Below are 14,850 nucleotides of genomic sequence, written 5' to 3'. Positions count from 1 at the left end.
GTTCGTCCCTTCATGTCCCTGTTGGTGCTCTGCAAGAACAACTCAGCTCGTCCCACTCCCCCATCCCTTGCCCTGCAGCCCTGCAAATTGTTTTCTCTTCAGATAATTATCCAATTCCCTTTTGAAAGCTGCAATGGAATCTGCCATCACCACACTTTCAGGCAGTGCATTCCAGATCCTAACCACTCTCTACGTAAATTTTTTCTTCATGCCGTCTTTGAGCCATTCAGCGTAAATCAATGACCTCTATTTTTGGATTCTTTGGCCAATGGGAACAGTTTCTCCCTATCTATCTGACCATACCTCTCATGATTTTGAAAACCTCTAACAAACCTCTCGACTTTTTCTTCTGTAAGGGGAATAGCCCCAGCTTCTCCAATCTATCCATGTAACTGAAGTCCTGAAACCATTCTTGTAAATCTATTCTGCACCCTCTCTAATGCCTTCACATCCTTCCTAAAGTGTGGTGCCCACGATACTCTAGTTGAAGCTGAGCCAGTGTTTTATAAAGGTCCACCATAACTTCCTTGCTTTTGTACTCCATACCTTTATTGCTAAAATTGAGGATCCCCAATGCCTTAAATGCTTTCTCAACCTGCTCTGTAACCTTCAACAATTTGTGTACAATCTCCCCTAACCCCCAAACCAGGTCCCTTTTCTCCTGCACCTCTTTCAGAATTGTATCTTTTATTTTATGTTGCATTCCTTGTTCTTCCTATCAGAATGTGTCACTTCACATTTCTCTTCATTAAATTTCATCTGCCATGTGCTTGACTGTTCTACCAGCCTGCCTGTGTCCTCTTGAAGTCTATCACTATCCTCCTCACAGTTCACAATACTTCCAAGGTTTGTCTCAGATGCAAATTTTGAAATTGCACCCTGTGCACATAGTCTAGGTCATTAATATAGATCAAAAAGAAGCAGTGGTCCTAATGCCGAACTCTGGGGAACCCCACAATATACCTTCCAGTCTGAAAAACAACAGTTCACAACTACTCTGTTTCCTGTCACTCAGCCAATTTTGTATCAATGCTGCCACTGTTCCATTTATTCCATGGGCTTCAACTCTGCTGACAAGCAAACACCTTTTAGAAGTCCATGTACACCACATCAACACTCTCTGTTACCTCATCAAGAAACTCAAATCAAGTTTGTTAAACACAATTTTCCATTAACAAATCCATGCTGGCTATCCTTAATTAATCCACATTTGTCCAAGTGACTGTTAATTTTGTCCCAGATTATTGCTCTAAAAGCTTTCCCACTGACGTCAGATTGTCTGGCCTGCAGTTACTGGATATATCCTTACACCATTTTTTGAACAAGGGTGTAACATTTGCAATTTTCCTGTTCTCTGGCACCACCCCTAAGGAGGATTGGAAGATGATGGCCAGTGCCTCCACAATTTGCATCCTTGTTTCCCTCAGTATCCTCAGATGCATCTGATCCAGTCCTGGTGACTTATACATTTTACTCCAGCCAGTCTTTCAAATACCTCCTCTTTATCAAGTTTTAACCCATCCAATGCCTCAACTACCTCCTCTTTCACTGACTTTAGCATCTTCTTGGTAAAGACAGATGCCAAGTACTCGTTTAGTACCTCAGCCATGCCCTCTCCATCATGTGCAAATCCCCTTTTGGGATTCCTTTTTATGTTAACTGCCAGTCTCCTCATGTTCTGTCTTTGCTGCTGCTCTTATTTCACTTCCCCTCTGAACTTCCTATATTCAGCCTGGTTCTCACTTGTATTATCAACCTGATATCTGCCATATGCATCTTTTTCTACTTCATCTTACTTCCCATCTCTTTCATCATCCTGAAGCTCTGGCTTTCTTTGTCCTATCTTTCCTCTTCATGGGAACGTACCTCAATTGTACCTGTCCCATCGCCTCTTTGAGGGCAGTCCATTGTTCCGTTACAGTTTCCCCTCCCAATCTTTGATTCCAATTTACGTGGGCCAGATCCGTTCCCACCCCACTGAAATTGTCCCTCTCCCAATTAATTATTTTTACTGTGGATTTCTCCTTGTCCTTTTCCATAGCTAACCTAAGCCTTATGATGCTGTGATCACTGTCCCCTAAATATTTCCCTATTGCCATTTGATCCACTTGACCTACCTTATTCCCCAGAACCAGATCCAGCAATGCATCCTTCCTCATTGGGCCAAAAACCACGATCCGGAAAATTCTCCTGACACACTTCAGAAGCTCTTCTCCCTCTCTGCCCTTTACACTACTGTTATCCCAGTCTATATTAGGATAATTAAAATTCATCCTTTAACTACTGTATGGTTTTGCACCTCTCTGTAATTTCCTTGCAGATCTGTTCTTCTATATCTTTCTCACTAGTTGATGGCCAGAAGAATACACCCAGTAGTGTAATGGTCCCTCTATTATTTTTTAGCTTTAACCAAATCGATTCTGCCCTTAACCCCTCCAGGACATTCTCGCTCTCCAGCACTGTAATGTTCTCCTTGATCAATACTGTCACCCCATCTCCTTTCTTTCCTCCCCTTTCTCTCCTGAACATTGTATCCAGGAATATTTGGTACCCAGTCCTGTCGTTCATTGAGCTAGGTCTCCACAACATCATATTTCCATGTGGCTGCAGCTCACCACCATATTTACCACACAATGTGCATTCACATAGACACATCGTAACCCTAATTTGGACCTTATTGCATTCCCTCTTACTCTGACCTTACCTAATGCCTTACTATTTCTTACTCTGGTGTGTTGGAATTTCCATTTAAACAGTGTGACTGAACTGACGTGGAACAAACAAGATGTTCTGATTGTAATGCTGCATTCCAAAGTAATAAGATTTACATCTATTGTCCACAGGAAAGAACTAACTGAACTAAGGAGTGACTTTGAAGAAGAGAAGAAACAACGCACTGCCTTACAGGTAAGAGTGAAAACTGCACTGTGCACAGTTAATAGGGAAGCCTCTGTTGTTGCTGAGTAAATGAGCTAAATTAGTCGGTGGAACACTCATCTCAAAGTCTGAAGATTGTGGGTTCAAGCCCCACTTTGGAGATTTGAGCACAAAATCTAGGCTGCCACTGTAGTGCAGTACTGAAGAATACATACATACATACATACAAGTGCCACACCATCTTTCAGATGAGACACTAACCGAGGCCCCTCCTGGCCTCGCAAGCAGACATAAAGATACCGTGGCACTATTCAAAGAGCAAGGGAGTTCTCCCCGGTGTCCTGGCCAATATTTACCCCTCAAGCAACATCACAAAGACACGTTGTCTGGTCATGTTCACATTGCTGTTTGTGGGACTTTGCTGTGCAGAAATTGTCTGCTGCAGTTCCTACATAGTGATTACACTTCAAAGGTCCTTCATTGGCTGAAGCACTTTGGAGCATCCTGAGATCATGAGAGGTGCTATATAAATTCAAGACATTCTTCCTTTGGTCAAAACTGGCCCAAAACACAGTTAAGCCAGTTTATTTATAAGCTCAGCATTTAGTTTGAAATTATATAGAATTTTGCAGCATAGAAGGACGCAGTTCAGCCCATTGTGCCTATTCCAGCTCTTTAAAAACAAATCCACTTGATGTCATTCCTTATTGAATTTTTCTTTTTAATTGTAATTCCACTTCCCTTTTAAAAGCTATTATTGCGTCTACTTCCATCACTGTTGGTGGCATTCAGTGTTCCAACAACTCTTCACGTAAAACAATACAGTTCTCCTAACCATTCAATCTTCATTTGTGAGAAATTAAATTGATGCCCTCTAGTTACTGACACAGTTTATGCTATTAAAATTCTTAATTTTTAACACCTATCAGATCTTCTTTTCATCTTCTGTGCTGTAATGAAAAGTGCTCTAATTTAATGCAGATGATTGTTGGATAGTCTTGATCTGAACCTTGATTTGGCAATCCTCACCCATGAAAATGTCTGTTCACAAATGTACATACTGCCAAACATAGAAATGAAGCCCTGCGCAATTTTTTTCAGACATGAAAAATTGTCACTTGGGAGTTGCTTGTAGACTGCGATCAAATCACCTTCATTGTACTTGTCCTTCAAAGCATTGTTTGTCTGGAGATCAATGAGTTCCATTTGTAGAGATTCTGGTGCTGAATCAACACTGACAGCATCATGGAAATCTTGGAATCTCTCGGAAAACTGCTCTTGTAGCAGTGCAACCTTTTGCACTGCCATGTCCCTTGGAAATTTCGTTTCCAGAGTTTGACTCTGTTTGAGAGTTGCACAAGCTGGAAAATGGTCGAGTTTGCCTCTCCTATGGCCTGCTTTCTAAGCAGCTGCAGCTTCATCTCGAACCCTTTTCACATAGCTATATAAATCGCAGAATAGCTTCCCTTTGCCCTGCAATTTAATGTTGAGATCATTTATGTGCTGAGTCAGATTGGTTAGAAAAGCGAGTTTCCATAGCCACTGGCTTTCAAAACGTTCTTTCACAGGCTTGCCTTTTTCAGTCATGAATGTGTCGATTTCGGTGCGCAGCTCCAAAAATCTTCTGAGCACTCTGCTGCGACTGAGCCACTGAATGTCACAGTGGTAGAGAACGTCGCTCGCTGTACAGTGCATCAGTTTCTTCCAAATAACTTTGGAATTGTCTGGTTGAGTGCACGAGAGCGGATGAAATTTAACGTTGACACTACGGCTTTCATAACCTCATTGATGTCGTGTCTTTCCACAAAGTGACTGTTGATGGATAATGCAGTGTAATCCAATTGGTTTTGCTATGCCCGTTGATTCTAAGTGGCTGTTAATTCTACCCGTCAACCCAACATTTTTCCCCGTCATGTTCCTTGCCCCGTCAGTGGTAACACACTTCAGATTTTCCCACTTTAAATCCAGACGCTCGAGTGTTCTGCAAACGTTTGTAAAAATGTCTGCCCCTGTAGTAATGTCTTTCATACTATGCAGCCCTGCCAGTTCCTCAGTAATGTTGAACGATTCATCAATGCCGCGAATGAATACAAGCAACGGATCTGTGTCAACAATGTCATTGCTCTCGGCCAAAGCAATAGAAAAACATCAAAATTTTGGCCATAACCATGTAATTGTGTCAACAGGGCATCACCTACGTCCTCTACTCTTCTAGTAACTGTCCTAGCTGACAGACTCACCGCTTCGAAGAGGTCTCGCTTTTCTGGGCATATTTCCTCGACTACTTGTAGCATGCACTGCTTGATAAACTCTCCCTCTGTAAAAAGCTTGCTGCCCGCTGCTATTTTCTGAGACACTTGGTAGCTGGCTGTAACAGAGGCAACGTTTTCCTCAAATTTCCTTTTGAAGAGGTTTTGCTGGCCTGCGAGGGATTTTTTTCAACTGCTCAAATTTTTCCTCCTTGCGTTCACCCGTATATTCAGAGAACGTGTCCTGGTGTTTTGTCTCGTAATGCCTTCTAATGTTATATTCTGTGTAAACCACGATGTTTTCTTGGCATATCAAGCAAATAATTTTATCTATGTGAGGGACACAAAAATATTCATCTGTCCACTCTTCATTAAAATTTGCAACATTCTGCATCAATCTTTCGTTTCTTTGACATGATGGCTTAATCATGTGGTACTTTAAAATGACGACAACAAAAATATTGAAGTCTGATGTAGAGTGGGAACTGTTGCAATGCATTCTGTTTAATAGGCTTATTCACTACTTGTCTTTGGCCGGCCTCAATAGTTGTGCACTTTACAATTGAACCAATTAGCGTAGAGAGACATCAATGCGTCATGGGCTTGCGTTTTTTCTGTTGTGCATGGTCAGATTTATACCCATTTCCACAGGCCGTACCTTAATGCTTGTTAAATTGATCTATGCGGTCGATTTTTTTTTTTAAAGCATTTGGCGTGGGGCTGGTCAGAAAAATTAATTGGACCACATTTGGCCTGTGGGCCACACTTTGGGGACTCCTGGTCCAACCAATGATTTGTATAGGTTTACATTGTTTTTGTATTCTAAACCCCCATTTATAAGTCCTGGGGTACCATTTATTTTTGTACAGCTTTATTAACATATCCTGCCATTTTTAAAGACTTTAGTTTCTGAACTCCTAATCCTCTCTAGCTCAAATCATTTTAAAGTTTATCAGTTTCATATATATTTGTTCTTACTCATAGTCTCAAAATATTATACCTCTCATTTCTCTCCCAAATTTCATTTGGCATTTATTTATCTAATCTAATCTGTACAACCTGAAGTCGGTTAGGGTGCTGCTCACATTTAATTTTGCTCCTTGTCTTTGTGCTGTCTGAAAATGTTGATGTGCTCCTTCTAACCAAGCCTTGATCATTTATTTTATGTATGCATTGATCCCAACACTGAACCCTGGGAGTTACCACTGTTTACAATGCTCCAGTCTGAAAAACATCCCTTAACTGTCCAAACTGTGTCTCACCAACGTTCCGTGTCATTTTTTTCTTTCTCCTGAGTGTGTCGACAATTTTTTTAGGTATGCAGTCCCTTTTAAATTCTTTTGCGTGGCAATGGCCATCTCTGCATGGTAATTTAAAGGGACGAGCTTGCGCGCTGTCTACGTGGGGACTTTTGGGTTGCTGCCAAGACACACAACTTAGAGAAAGTTGCCCCACACCCTTCAATTCGTGTGCTTTAATTATCAACAATCTTTGAGGAGCTTGAGCAGAAGTTGGCATCAATGTAGTGCACTCTCGAGGCTGAGTTGTTCATGGCTAGCACGATTATAGATGTGGTCACCCCGTAGCTTAAGAGTATGCAGGGAGAGAGGGAATGGGTGGCCACCAGGCTGTCAAGAAGAGCCAGGCAGGTAGTGCAGGAGTCCTCTGAGTGCATCTCACTCACAAACCAGTTTTCTGTTCTGAATACTGGTGTGAATGATAGTTGCTCTGAGGTATGCAGCCAGAGTATTGACAACAACACCACAGCTGGCTCAGCTGGACAAAGGGTGCAGGAGGAAGATTGGAAAAGCAATCATGATCGGGATTATTTAGTTAGGGGAACAGGCAAGCATTTCTATGACCAGAGACAAGAATCCAGGCTGGTATGTTACCTCCTTGGTGTCAGGATCAAGGATGTCATAGAACAGCTGCAGAGCACTCTGAGGGTGGAGGGTGAACAGCCAGTAGTTGTGGTCCATATTGGTACCAGTGACAGAGGTAGAAAGAGGGATGAGCTCTCGCAGGCAGAGTTTAGGGAGCTCAGAAAGAAACTAGCAAACAGGATCTCAAAGGTGGTAATCTCAGGGTTACTCCTAGTACCACTCGGAAATGAGTATAGAAGTAGAAGAATAGAGCAGATGAATGTGTGGCTGGAGAGATGGTGCAGGAGGGAGGGCTTCAGATTCCTGGGAAATTGGGATAGATTTTGAGGGAGCTGGGACCTGCACAAGCCGGACAGGTTGCACCTAAACAAAGCTGGGACCAACGTCCTTGCGTGAGGGTTTAAACTAGCTTGGCAGGGGTGTGGGAACCAGGAAGTAAACTTACAGAGAAATACCAAGGTGCGCAGAGAATTGGGAGAGACTGATAGCAGTAGAGTAGGAAATAGTAAGGCATTAGGTGGAGTCAGTGTAAGAGGAAATGTAATAAGGTCTTAATTAAACTTACTATGCATGTATATAGGCACATAGGAAATAGGAGCAGGAGTAGGCCATTCGGCCCACCTAGCCTGCTGTGCCATTCAATCAGATCATGGCTGATCATCAACCTCTACAGCAGTTTTCCCCACTATCCACATATCCCTTGATGTCATTAGTATCCAGAAATCTAATGCTTTCTGTCTTGAACATGCTCAACGATTGAGCTTCCATAGCTCTCTGGGGTAGAGAATTCCATGGATTCCCCACCTTTGAGTAAAGAAATTCCTCCTCATTTCAGTCTTAAATGGCCTGCCCCTTATTCTGAGACTGTGTCCCCTGGTTCTAGACTTGCCAGATGGAGGAAATATCCTATCCAGATCTTCCCAGTCATGCCCTGTAAGAATTTTGTAGGTTTCAATGAGATCACCTCTCATTCTTTGAAACTGTAGAGAATACAGGCCCAGTTTCTGCAATCTCTCCTCATAAGACAATCCTGCCATCCCAGGGATTAGTCTGGTGAACCTCCGTTGCACTCCCTCTATGTCAAGTATATCCTTCCTTCGATGAAGAGACCAAAACTGTACAAAATACTCCAGGTGCACTCTCACCAATACTTAATACAATTACAGCAAGACATCTTTACTGCTGTACTCAGATCCCCTTGCAATGAAGGCCAACAAACAATTTGCCTTCCGAATTGCTTGCTGCAGCTGCATGCTAGCTTTTAGTGACTCATGAACAAGGACACCCAGGTCCCTTTGGACATCAACACTTCCCAACCTCTCTCCATTTAAGAAATACTCCACCTTTCTGTTTTTCTGCCAAAGTGGTTCTTTTCACACTTATTCCATCTGCCACATTCTTGCCCATTCACTTAGCCTGTTCAAATCCCCTTGAAGCCTCCTTGCATCCTCCTCACAACTTTGGAAATATTACATTTGGTCCCCACATCCAAATCATTTATGTAGATTGTGAACAGCTGTGGCGCAAGCACTGATCCTTGTGGTTCCCCACTAGCAACAGCCTGCCATCCTGAGAATGACCCATTTATTCCGACTCTGTGCTTTCTGTCTCTTAACCAATTCTCGATGCATAGCAGTATATTACCCCCATTCCCATTTGCTCTAATTTTGTTTACTAACTTCCTATGTGGGTTCTTATCAAAAGCCTTCCAAAAATCCAAATACACCACTTCCACTGGTTCTTCTGCATGCTACAAGTAATATCCCCCAAAAAATTAAACAGGTTTGTCAAACACGATTTCCCTTCCATAAATCCATGTTGACTCTGCCCAATCATATCATTATTTTCCAGGTGTCCAGCTATCTCACCCTTTATAATAGATTTTTTATTTTTATTTATTTATTTAACATTTCTAACATTTTCCTACTACTGACGTCAAACTAACAGGTCTGTTGTACCCCCTTTTCTCTCTCGTTCCCTCCTTAAATAGTAGGATTACATTTGCTACTTTCCAGTCTGCAGGAACCCTTCCAGAATCTATAGAATTTTGAAAGATAACCACCAATGTATCCACTATCTTTCTAGCCGCATCCTTCAATAATCTGGGATATAACTCATCTGGTCCAGGGGATTTATCAACTTTCAATCCAATTAATTTTTTGAGTACTACCTCTTCATTGTTGCTAATTACTTTCAGTTCCTCATTTTAACAAGTCCCTTGATTGCCTTGTATTTCTGGGAGATTTTTTTTTATTTCTTCCTCCGTGAAGACAGACACAAAGTAATTGTTTAGTCTCTGCCATTTCCCCATTCTCCACCACAAATTCACCTGTCTCCGCCTGTAATGGACCCACATTTGTCCTTGCTAATCTTTTCCTTTTCATATACCTAAAAAAGCTTTAACGGTCTGCATTTATGTTTCTCACCAGCTTGCATTCATATTCTATTTTCCCTTTCTTTATTAGTTTCTTGGTCTTATATGACTGCGCGGAGTGTCGTAAATAAGGTTGGTGAGCTGTAGGTGCAGGTAGCCATGTGGAAATATTTTGCGGTGATAAGAGACCAGCCTCAAAAAAGGGCAGAACTGGATGCTAAATATTCCTGGATAAAAAGTGTTCAGGAAAGATAGGGAAGGAAGGAAGGAAAGGAGGAGGGGTAGCTGTATTGATTAAGGAGAACACTACAGTGCTCGAGGGATAGGATATCCTAGAGGAGTCAAGGACAGAATCTATTTGATTGGAGTTAAGAAACAATGAAGGTGCCATTATATTGCTGGGTGTATTCTATAGGTCACCAACTAGTCGGAAGGATATTGAGGAACAAATTTGCAAGGAAATTAGAGAGGTGCAAAAATATAGAGTAGTTATAATGGGGGACTTAATTATTCTAATATAGCCTGGGAAAGTAGTAGTGTAAAAGGCAGAGAGGGGCAAGAATTTCGAATGTGTGTTTAGGAGAATTTTCTACATCAGCATGTTCCAGTCCAGAGAGGAAGGAGGCATTGCTGGATCTGGTTCTGGGGAATGAGATGGGTCAAATGAATTAAGTTGGGGAACAATTAGTGGGATAGTGACCATAGCATCATAGTTTAGGTTAGCTATGAAAAAGGACAATGAGCAATCCAAAGTAAAAATGATTAATTGGAGGAGGGCAAAGGTCAATGTAGTAGGAACAGTTCTGGTCCAAGTAAATTGGAATCAAAGTTCGAAAGGCAAAACTGTAACTGAACAATGGGCTGCTTTTAAAGAGGAGATAGCTTGGGTACAATCGAGGTGCATTCCCAGCAGAAGGAAAGGTAAGGCAAACAGATCCAGAGCTCCCTGGATGACAAAAGAGATAGAGAGTAAGATGAAGCAGAGAAAGGTTGCATGTGACAGATATCAGGTGGATAATACAATTGAGAACCAGACTGAATATAGATGGTTCGGAGGAGAAGTGAAAAAACAAATAAAAGCAAAGAGAGAGTATGAGAAGAGACTTTCAGCTAGCATAAAAGGGAATCTAAAAGTCTTGAATGGGTAATTAAATAGTAAAAGGGAGATAAAAGGAAGAGTGGGGCCAATTGGGGACCTAAAAGGGGATTTATGCATGGAGGCAGAGGGCATGGCTGAGGTATAAATGAGTACTTTGCATCTGCCTTTACCAAGGAAGATGCTGCCAAAGTTATAGTGAAAGAGGAGGTAGTTGGGACATTGGATGGGCAACAAAATGATGGGAGATATTAGGCTGGCTGTACTTAAAGTTGATAAGTCATCAGGACCAATGAGATGCATCCAAGGATACTTAAGAATGTAAGGGTAGGAATTGCAGATGCACTGGCCATATTCTTTCTTAGATACAGGGGTGGTGCCAGAGGACTGGAGAATTGCAGATGTTACACCCTTGTTCAAAAAGGGGTGTAAGGATAAGCCTGGTATAATACAGGCCAGTCAGTTTAACCTTAGCGGTGGGAAAGCTTTTAGAAACGATAATTAGGGACAAAATTAATAGTCACTCAGACAAATGTGGATTAATTAAGGAAAGCCAGCAATTTAAGGGCAAATTATATTTAACTAATTTGTTTGAGTTTTTTGATGAGGTAACAGAGGGTTGATGAGGGTACTGTTGTTGATGTGATGTACATGGATTTCCAAAAAGCATTTGATAAAGTGCCACCTAACAGACTTGTCAGCAAAGTAAGAGCCAATGGAATAAACGGGGCAGTAGCAGCATGGATGCAAAGTTGGCTGAGTGACAGTAAACAGAGAGTAATTGTGAACGGTTGTTTTTCAGACTGGAAGAACGTATATAATGGGGTTCCCTGGGGGCTGATGATGGGACCCCTGTTTTTCTTGATATATATTAAGGAGTTAGACTTGGGCATACAAGGCACAATTTCAAAATTTGCAGATGATACAAAACCTGGAAGCATTGTGAACAGTGAAGAAGATGGTAATCGGATTCAAGAGGACATAGACAGGCTGGTGGAATGGGTGGACAAGTGGCAGATGAAATTTAATGCAGAAGAGTGGGAAGTGATTCATTTTGGTAGGAAGAACAAGGTGAGACCATATAAATTAAAGGGTACAATTCTAAAGGGGTGCAGGAGCAGTGGGACCTGGGGTATAGATGCACAAATCATTGAAGTTTGCAGGGCAGTTTGCAAAAGTGGTTAATAATGCATATGGGATCCTGGGCTTTTTTAAATGGGGGCACAGAGTACAAAAACAAGGAAGTAATGATAAACCTGTATAAAACACTGGTTCCACCTCAACTGAAGTATTGTGTCCAGTTCTGGGCACCACACCTTAGGGAGAATTGTGAAGGCATTTGAGAGGGGGCAAAGAGATTCACGAGAATGGTTCCAGGGATCAGTAACTTCAGTTAAATAGACAGCTTGGAGAAGCAGTGACTGTTCTTCCTGGGGAAGAGAAGAGTAAGAGGAGATTTGTTAGAGGTTTTCAACATCATGAGGGGGCTGGACGGATTAGATGGGGAGCAACTGTTCCCATTGGCCGAAGGATCCAAAACCAGAGGACATTGATTTAAGATGATTGGCAAAAGAATCAACAGTGACATGAGGAAAACCTTTTATTATGCAGCAAGTGCATCATGATCTGGAATGGAGGGCCTGTATGTGTGGTGGAGGTAGATTCATAGAAACATAGAAAATAGGAGCAGGAATAGGCCATTTGGCCCTTCGGGCCTGCTCCTCCATTCAAAAAAAGATCATGGCTGATCGTCTAATTCAGTACCCTGTTCCTGATTTCTCCCATATCCCTTGATCCCTTTGGCATTAAGAAATATATCTGTCTCCTTCTTGAATATATTTAATGACTTGGCCTCCACTGCCTTCTGCGGTAGAGATTTCCACAGGTTCACCACCCTCTTGAGTGAAGAAATTTCTCCTCATCCCGGTTCTAAATGGCATACCCCGTATCCTGAGACTGTGACCCCTGATTCTGTACGCTCCAGCTGTCAGGAACATCCTCCCTGCATCTAGCCTGTCTAGTCTTGTTAGAATTTTATAGGTTTCTATGAGATCCCCTCTCATTTTTCTAAACTCTGGTGAATATAGGCCTAGTCGACCCAATCTCTCCTCATACGTCAATCCTGCCATCCCAGGAATCAGCCTAGTAAATCTTCTTTGCACTCCCTCCATGGCAAGAACATCCTTCCTCAGATAAGGAGCCCAAAACTGCACACAATACTCCACATGTGGTCTCACCAACGCCCTGTATAACTTCCTTGCTCTTGTACTCAAATCCTCTTGCAATGAAGGCCAACATACCATTCGCCTTCCTAACTGCTTGCTGCACCTGAATGCTTGCTTTCAGCGACTAGTATACAAGGACACCCAGGTCTCGATGCACCTCCCTCTTTCCCAATCTATCACCATTCAGATAATCTGCCTTTCTGTTTTTACAAACAAAGTGGATAACCTCACGTTTATCCACGTTATACTGCATCTGCCAAGCATTTACCCACTCATCCAACTTGTCCAAATCACATTGAACCCTCTTTGCATCCTCCTCACAGCTCAAATCCCGCACCCCCCCCCCCCCCCCCCCAGCTTTGTGTCGTCTGCAAACTTGGAAATGTTACATTTAGTTCCCTCACGCAAGTCATTAATATATATTGTGAATAGCTGGGGCCCAAGCACTGATCCCTGCGGTCCCCCACTAGTCACTGCCTGCCACCCGGAAAAAGACCCGTTTCTTCCTACTCTCTGTTTCTTGTCTGTCAACCAATTCTCAATCCATGCAAGTATATTACCCCCAATCCCATGTGCTTTAATTTTGCACACTAACGTCTTATGTGGGACCTTATCAAAAGCCTTCTGAAAATCCAGATACACCACATCCACTGGTTCTCCCATATCTATTCGACTAGTTACATCCTCAAAAAAACGCCAGTAGATTTGTTAAACATGATTTCCCTTTCGTAAACCCATGCTGACTTTACCCAATCCCGTTTGTTTTCCAGGTGTTCTGCTATCACATTCTTTATAATAGACTCTAGCATTTTCCCCACTACTGATGTAAGGCTAACTGGTCTGTAGTTCCCTGTTTTTTCTCTCCCTTTTTAAATAGTGGGGTTACGTTTGCCATCCTCCAATCTGTGGAAACTGTTCCAGAATCTATAGAATTTTGGAAGATGATCACCAATACATCCACTATTTCCAGGGCCGCTTCCTTTAGTGCTCTGGGATGTAGATTCTCAGGCCCTGGGGGTTTGTCAGCCTTAACCCCATTAATTTCCCTAGCACTATTTTTTTTTATTAATACTGATTTACTTCAGTTCCTCCCTCTCATTAGACCCTTGGTTCCGTAACATTTCTGGGAGGTTATTTGTGTCCGCGCTTGTGAAGACAGAACTAAAGTATGTGTTTAATTGTTCTGCCATTTCTTTGTTCTCCATTATAATTTCCCTCGTTTCTGACTGTAAGGGACCTACATTTGTCTTCACTCATTTTTTTTTCTCTCCACGTGTATATATAGACGCTTTTACAGTCAGTTTTTATGTTTCCTGCAAGTTTACTCTCATACTCTATTTCCCCCCCCCCCCGCTTAATCAACCTCTTTGTCCTCCTTTGCTGAATTTGAAACTGCTGCCAATCCTCAGACTTGCTGCTTTTTCTGACAATTTTATATGCCTCCTCTTTGGATCTAATACTATCCCTAATTTCCATTGTAAGTCACAATTGAGCCACCTTTCTGGTTTTATTTTTGCGCCAGACAGGAATGAATAATTGTTGTAATTCATGCACACATTCTTTAAATATTATCCATTGCCTATCCACCGTCAACCCTTTTAGTAAAGTTCCCCAATTCACCACAGCCAACTCGCGCATCATACCTTCGTAGTTTCCTTTATTTAGATTCAGGACCCTAGTTTCGGATTCAACTACTTCACTCTACATCTTAATGAAGAATTCTATTATATTATGGTCGATCCTCCCCAAGGGACCCCGCGCAACAAGATTGTTAATTAATCCTTTCGCAAGCTAATAGAATTAGCATTAATTTGAAAAGCTAATGGAATGTTATCCTTTACTACGAGGGGAATTAAATACAAAGGTAGGGAGGTTCTGCTTCAGCTATACAGGGCATTGATGAGACCACATCTGAAGTAATGTGTACAGTACTGGTCTCCTTATTTAAGGAAGGATGTAAATGCATTGGAGGCAGTACAGAGAAGGCTTACTAGACTAATACCTGGAATGGGCACGCCGACTTACGAGGAAAGATTGGACAGGCTAGGCTTGTATCTGCTGGAATTTAGAAGAGTAAGAGGTGACTTGATTGAAACATATGAGATCCTGAGGGGTCTTGACAGGGTGGATATGGTAAGGATGTTTC

At 42.0% G+C, this 14,850-nt stretch overlaps 1 protein-coding gene across 12 annotated transcripts in view; it reads left to right on the top strand.

Annotated features, from left to right (window-relative positions):
* The window catches only part of opn5 (opsin 5), a 473,827-nt gene that overhangs the window by 250,643 nt on the left and 208,334 nt on the right, over nucleotides 1–14,850 (top strand). For 7 of the 12 annotated variants that reach the window (XM_068024858.1, XM_068024914.1, XM_068024940.1 and 4 more), the window contains exon 1: nucleotides 10,218–10,304. Coding sequence is in view for 5 of the 12 variants with exons in the window: in XM_068024828.1 (XP_067880929.1) it covers nucleotides 2,844–2,907 (64 nt within the window). In the remaining 7 variants the exon portion in view is untranslated. Of the gene's footprint in view, nucleotides 1–2,843; nucleotides 2,908–10,217; nucleotides 10,305–14,850 lie in introns of those variants that run through there. The other 5 variants (XM_068024828.1, XM_068024818.1, XM_068024848.1 and 2 more) reach the window with 1 other exon arrangement.

Source organism: Heterodontus francisci, chromosome 3 (genome assembly GCF_036365525.1).
Source record: "Heterodontus francisci isolate sHetFra1 chromosome 3, sHetFra1.hap1, whole genome shotgun sequence".
NCBI lineage: Eukaryota > Metazoa > Chordata > Chondrichthyes > Heterodontiformes > Heterodontidae > Heterodontus > Heterodontus francisci.
Note: the sequence above shows the minus strand (reverse complement) of the source record. Positions and strands in the feature narration are given on the sequence as shown.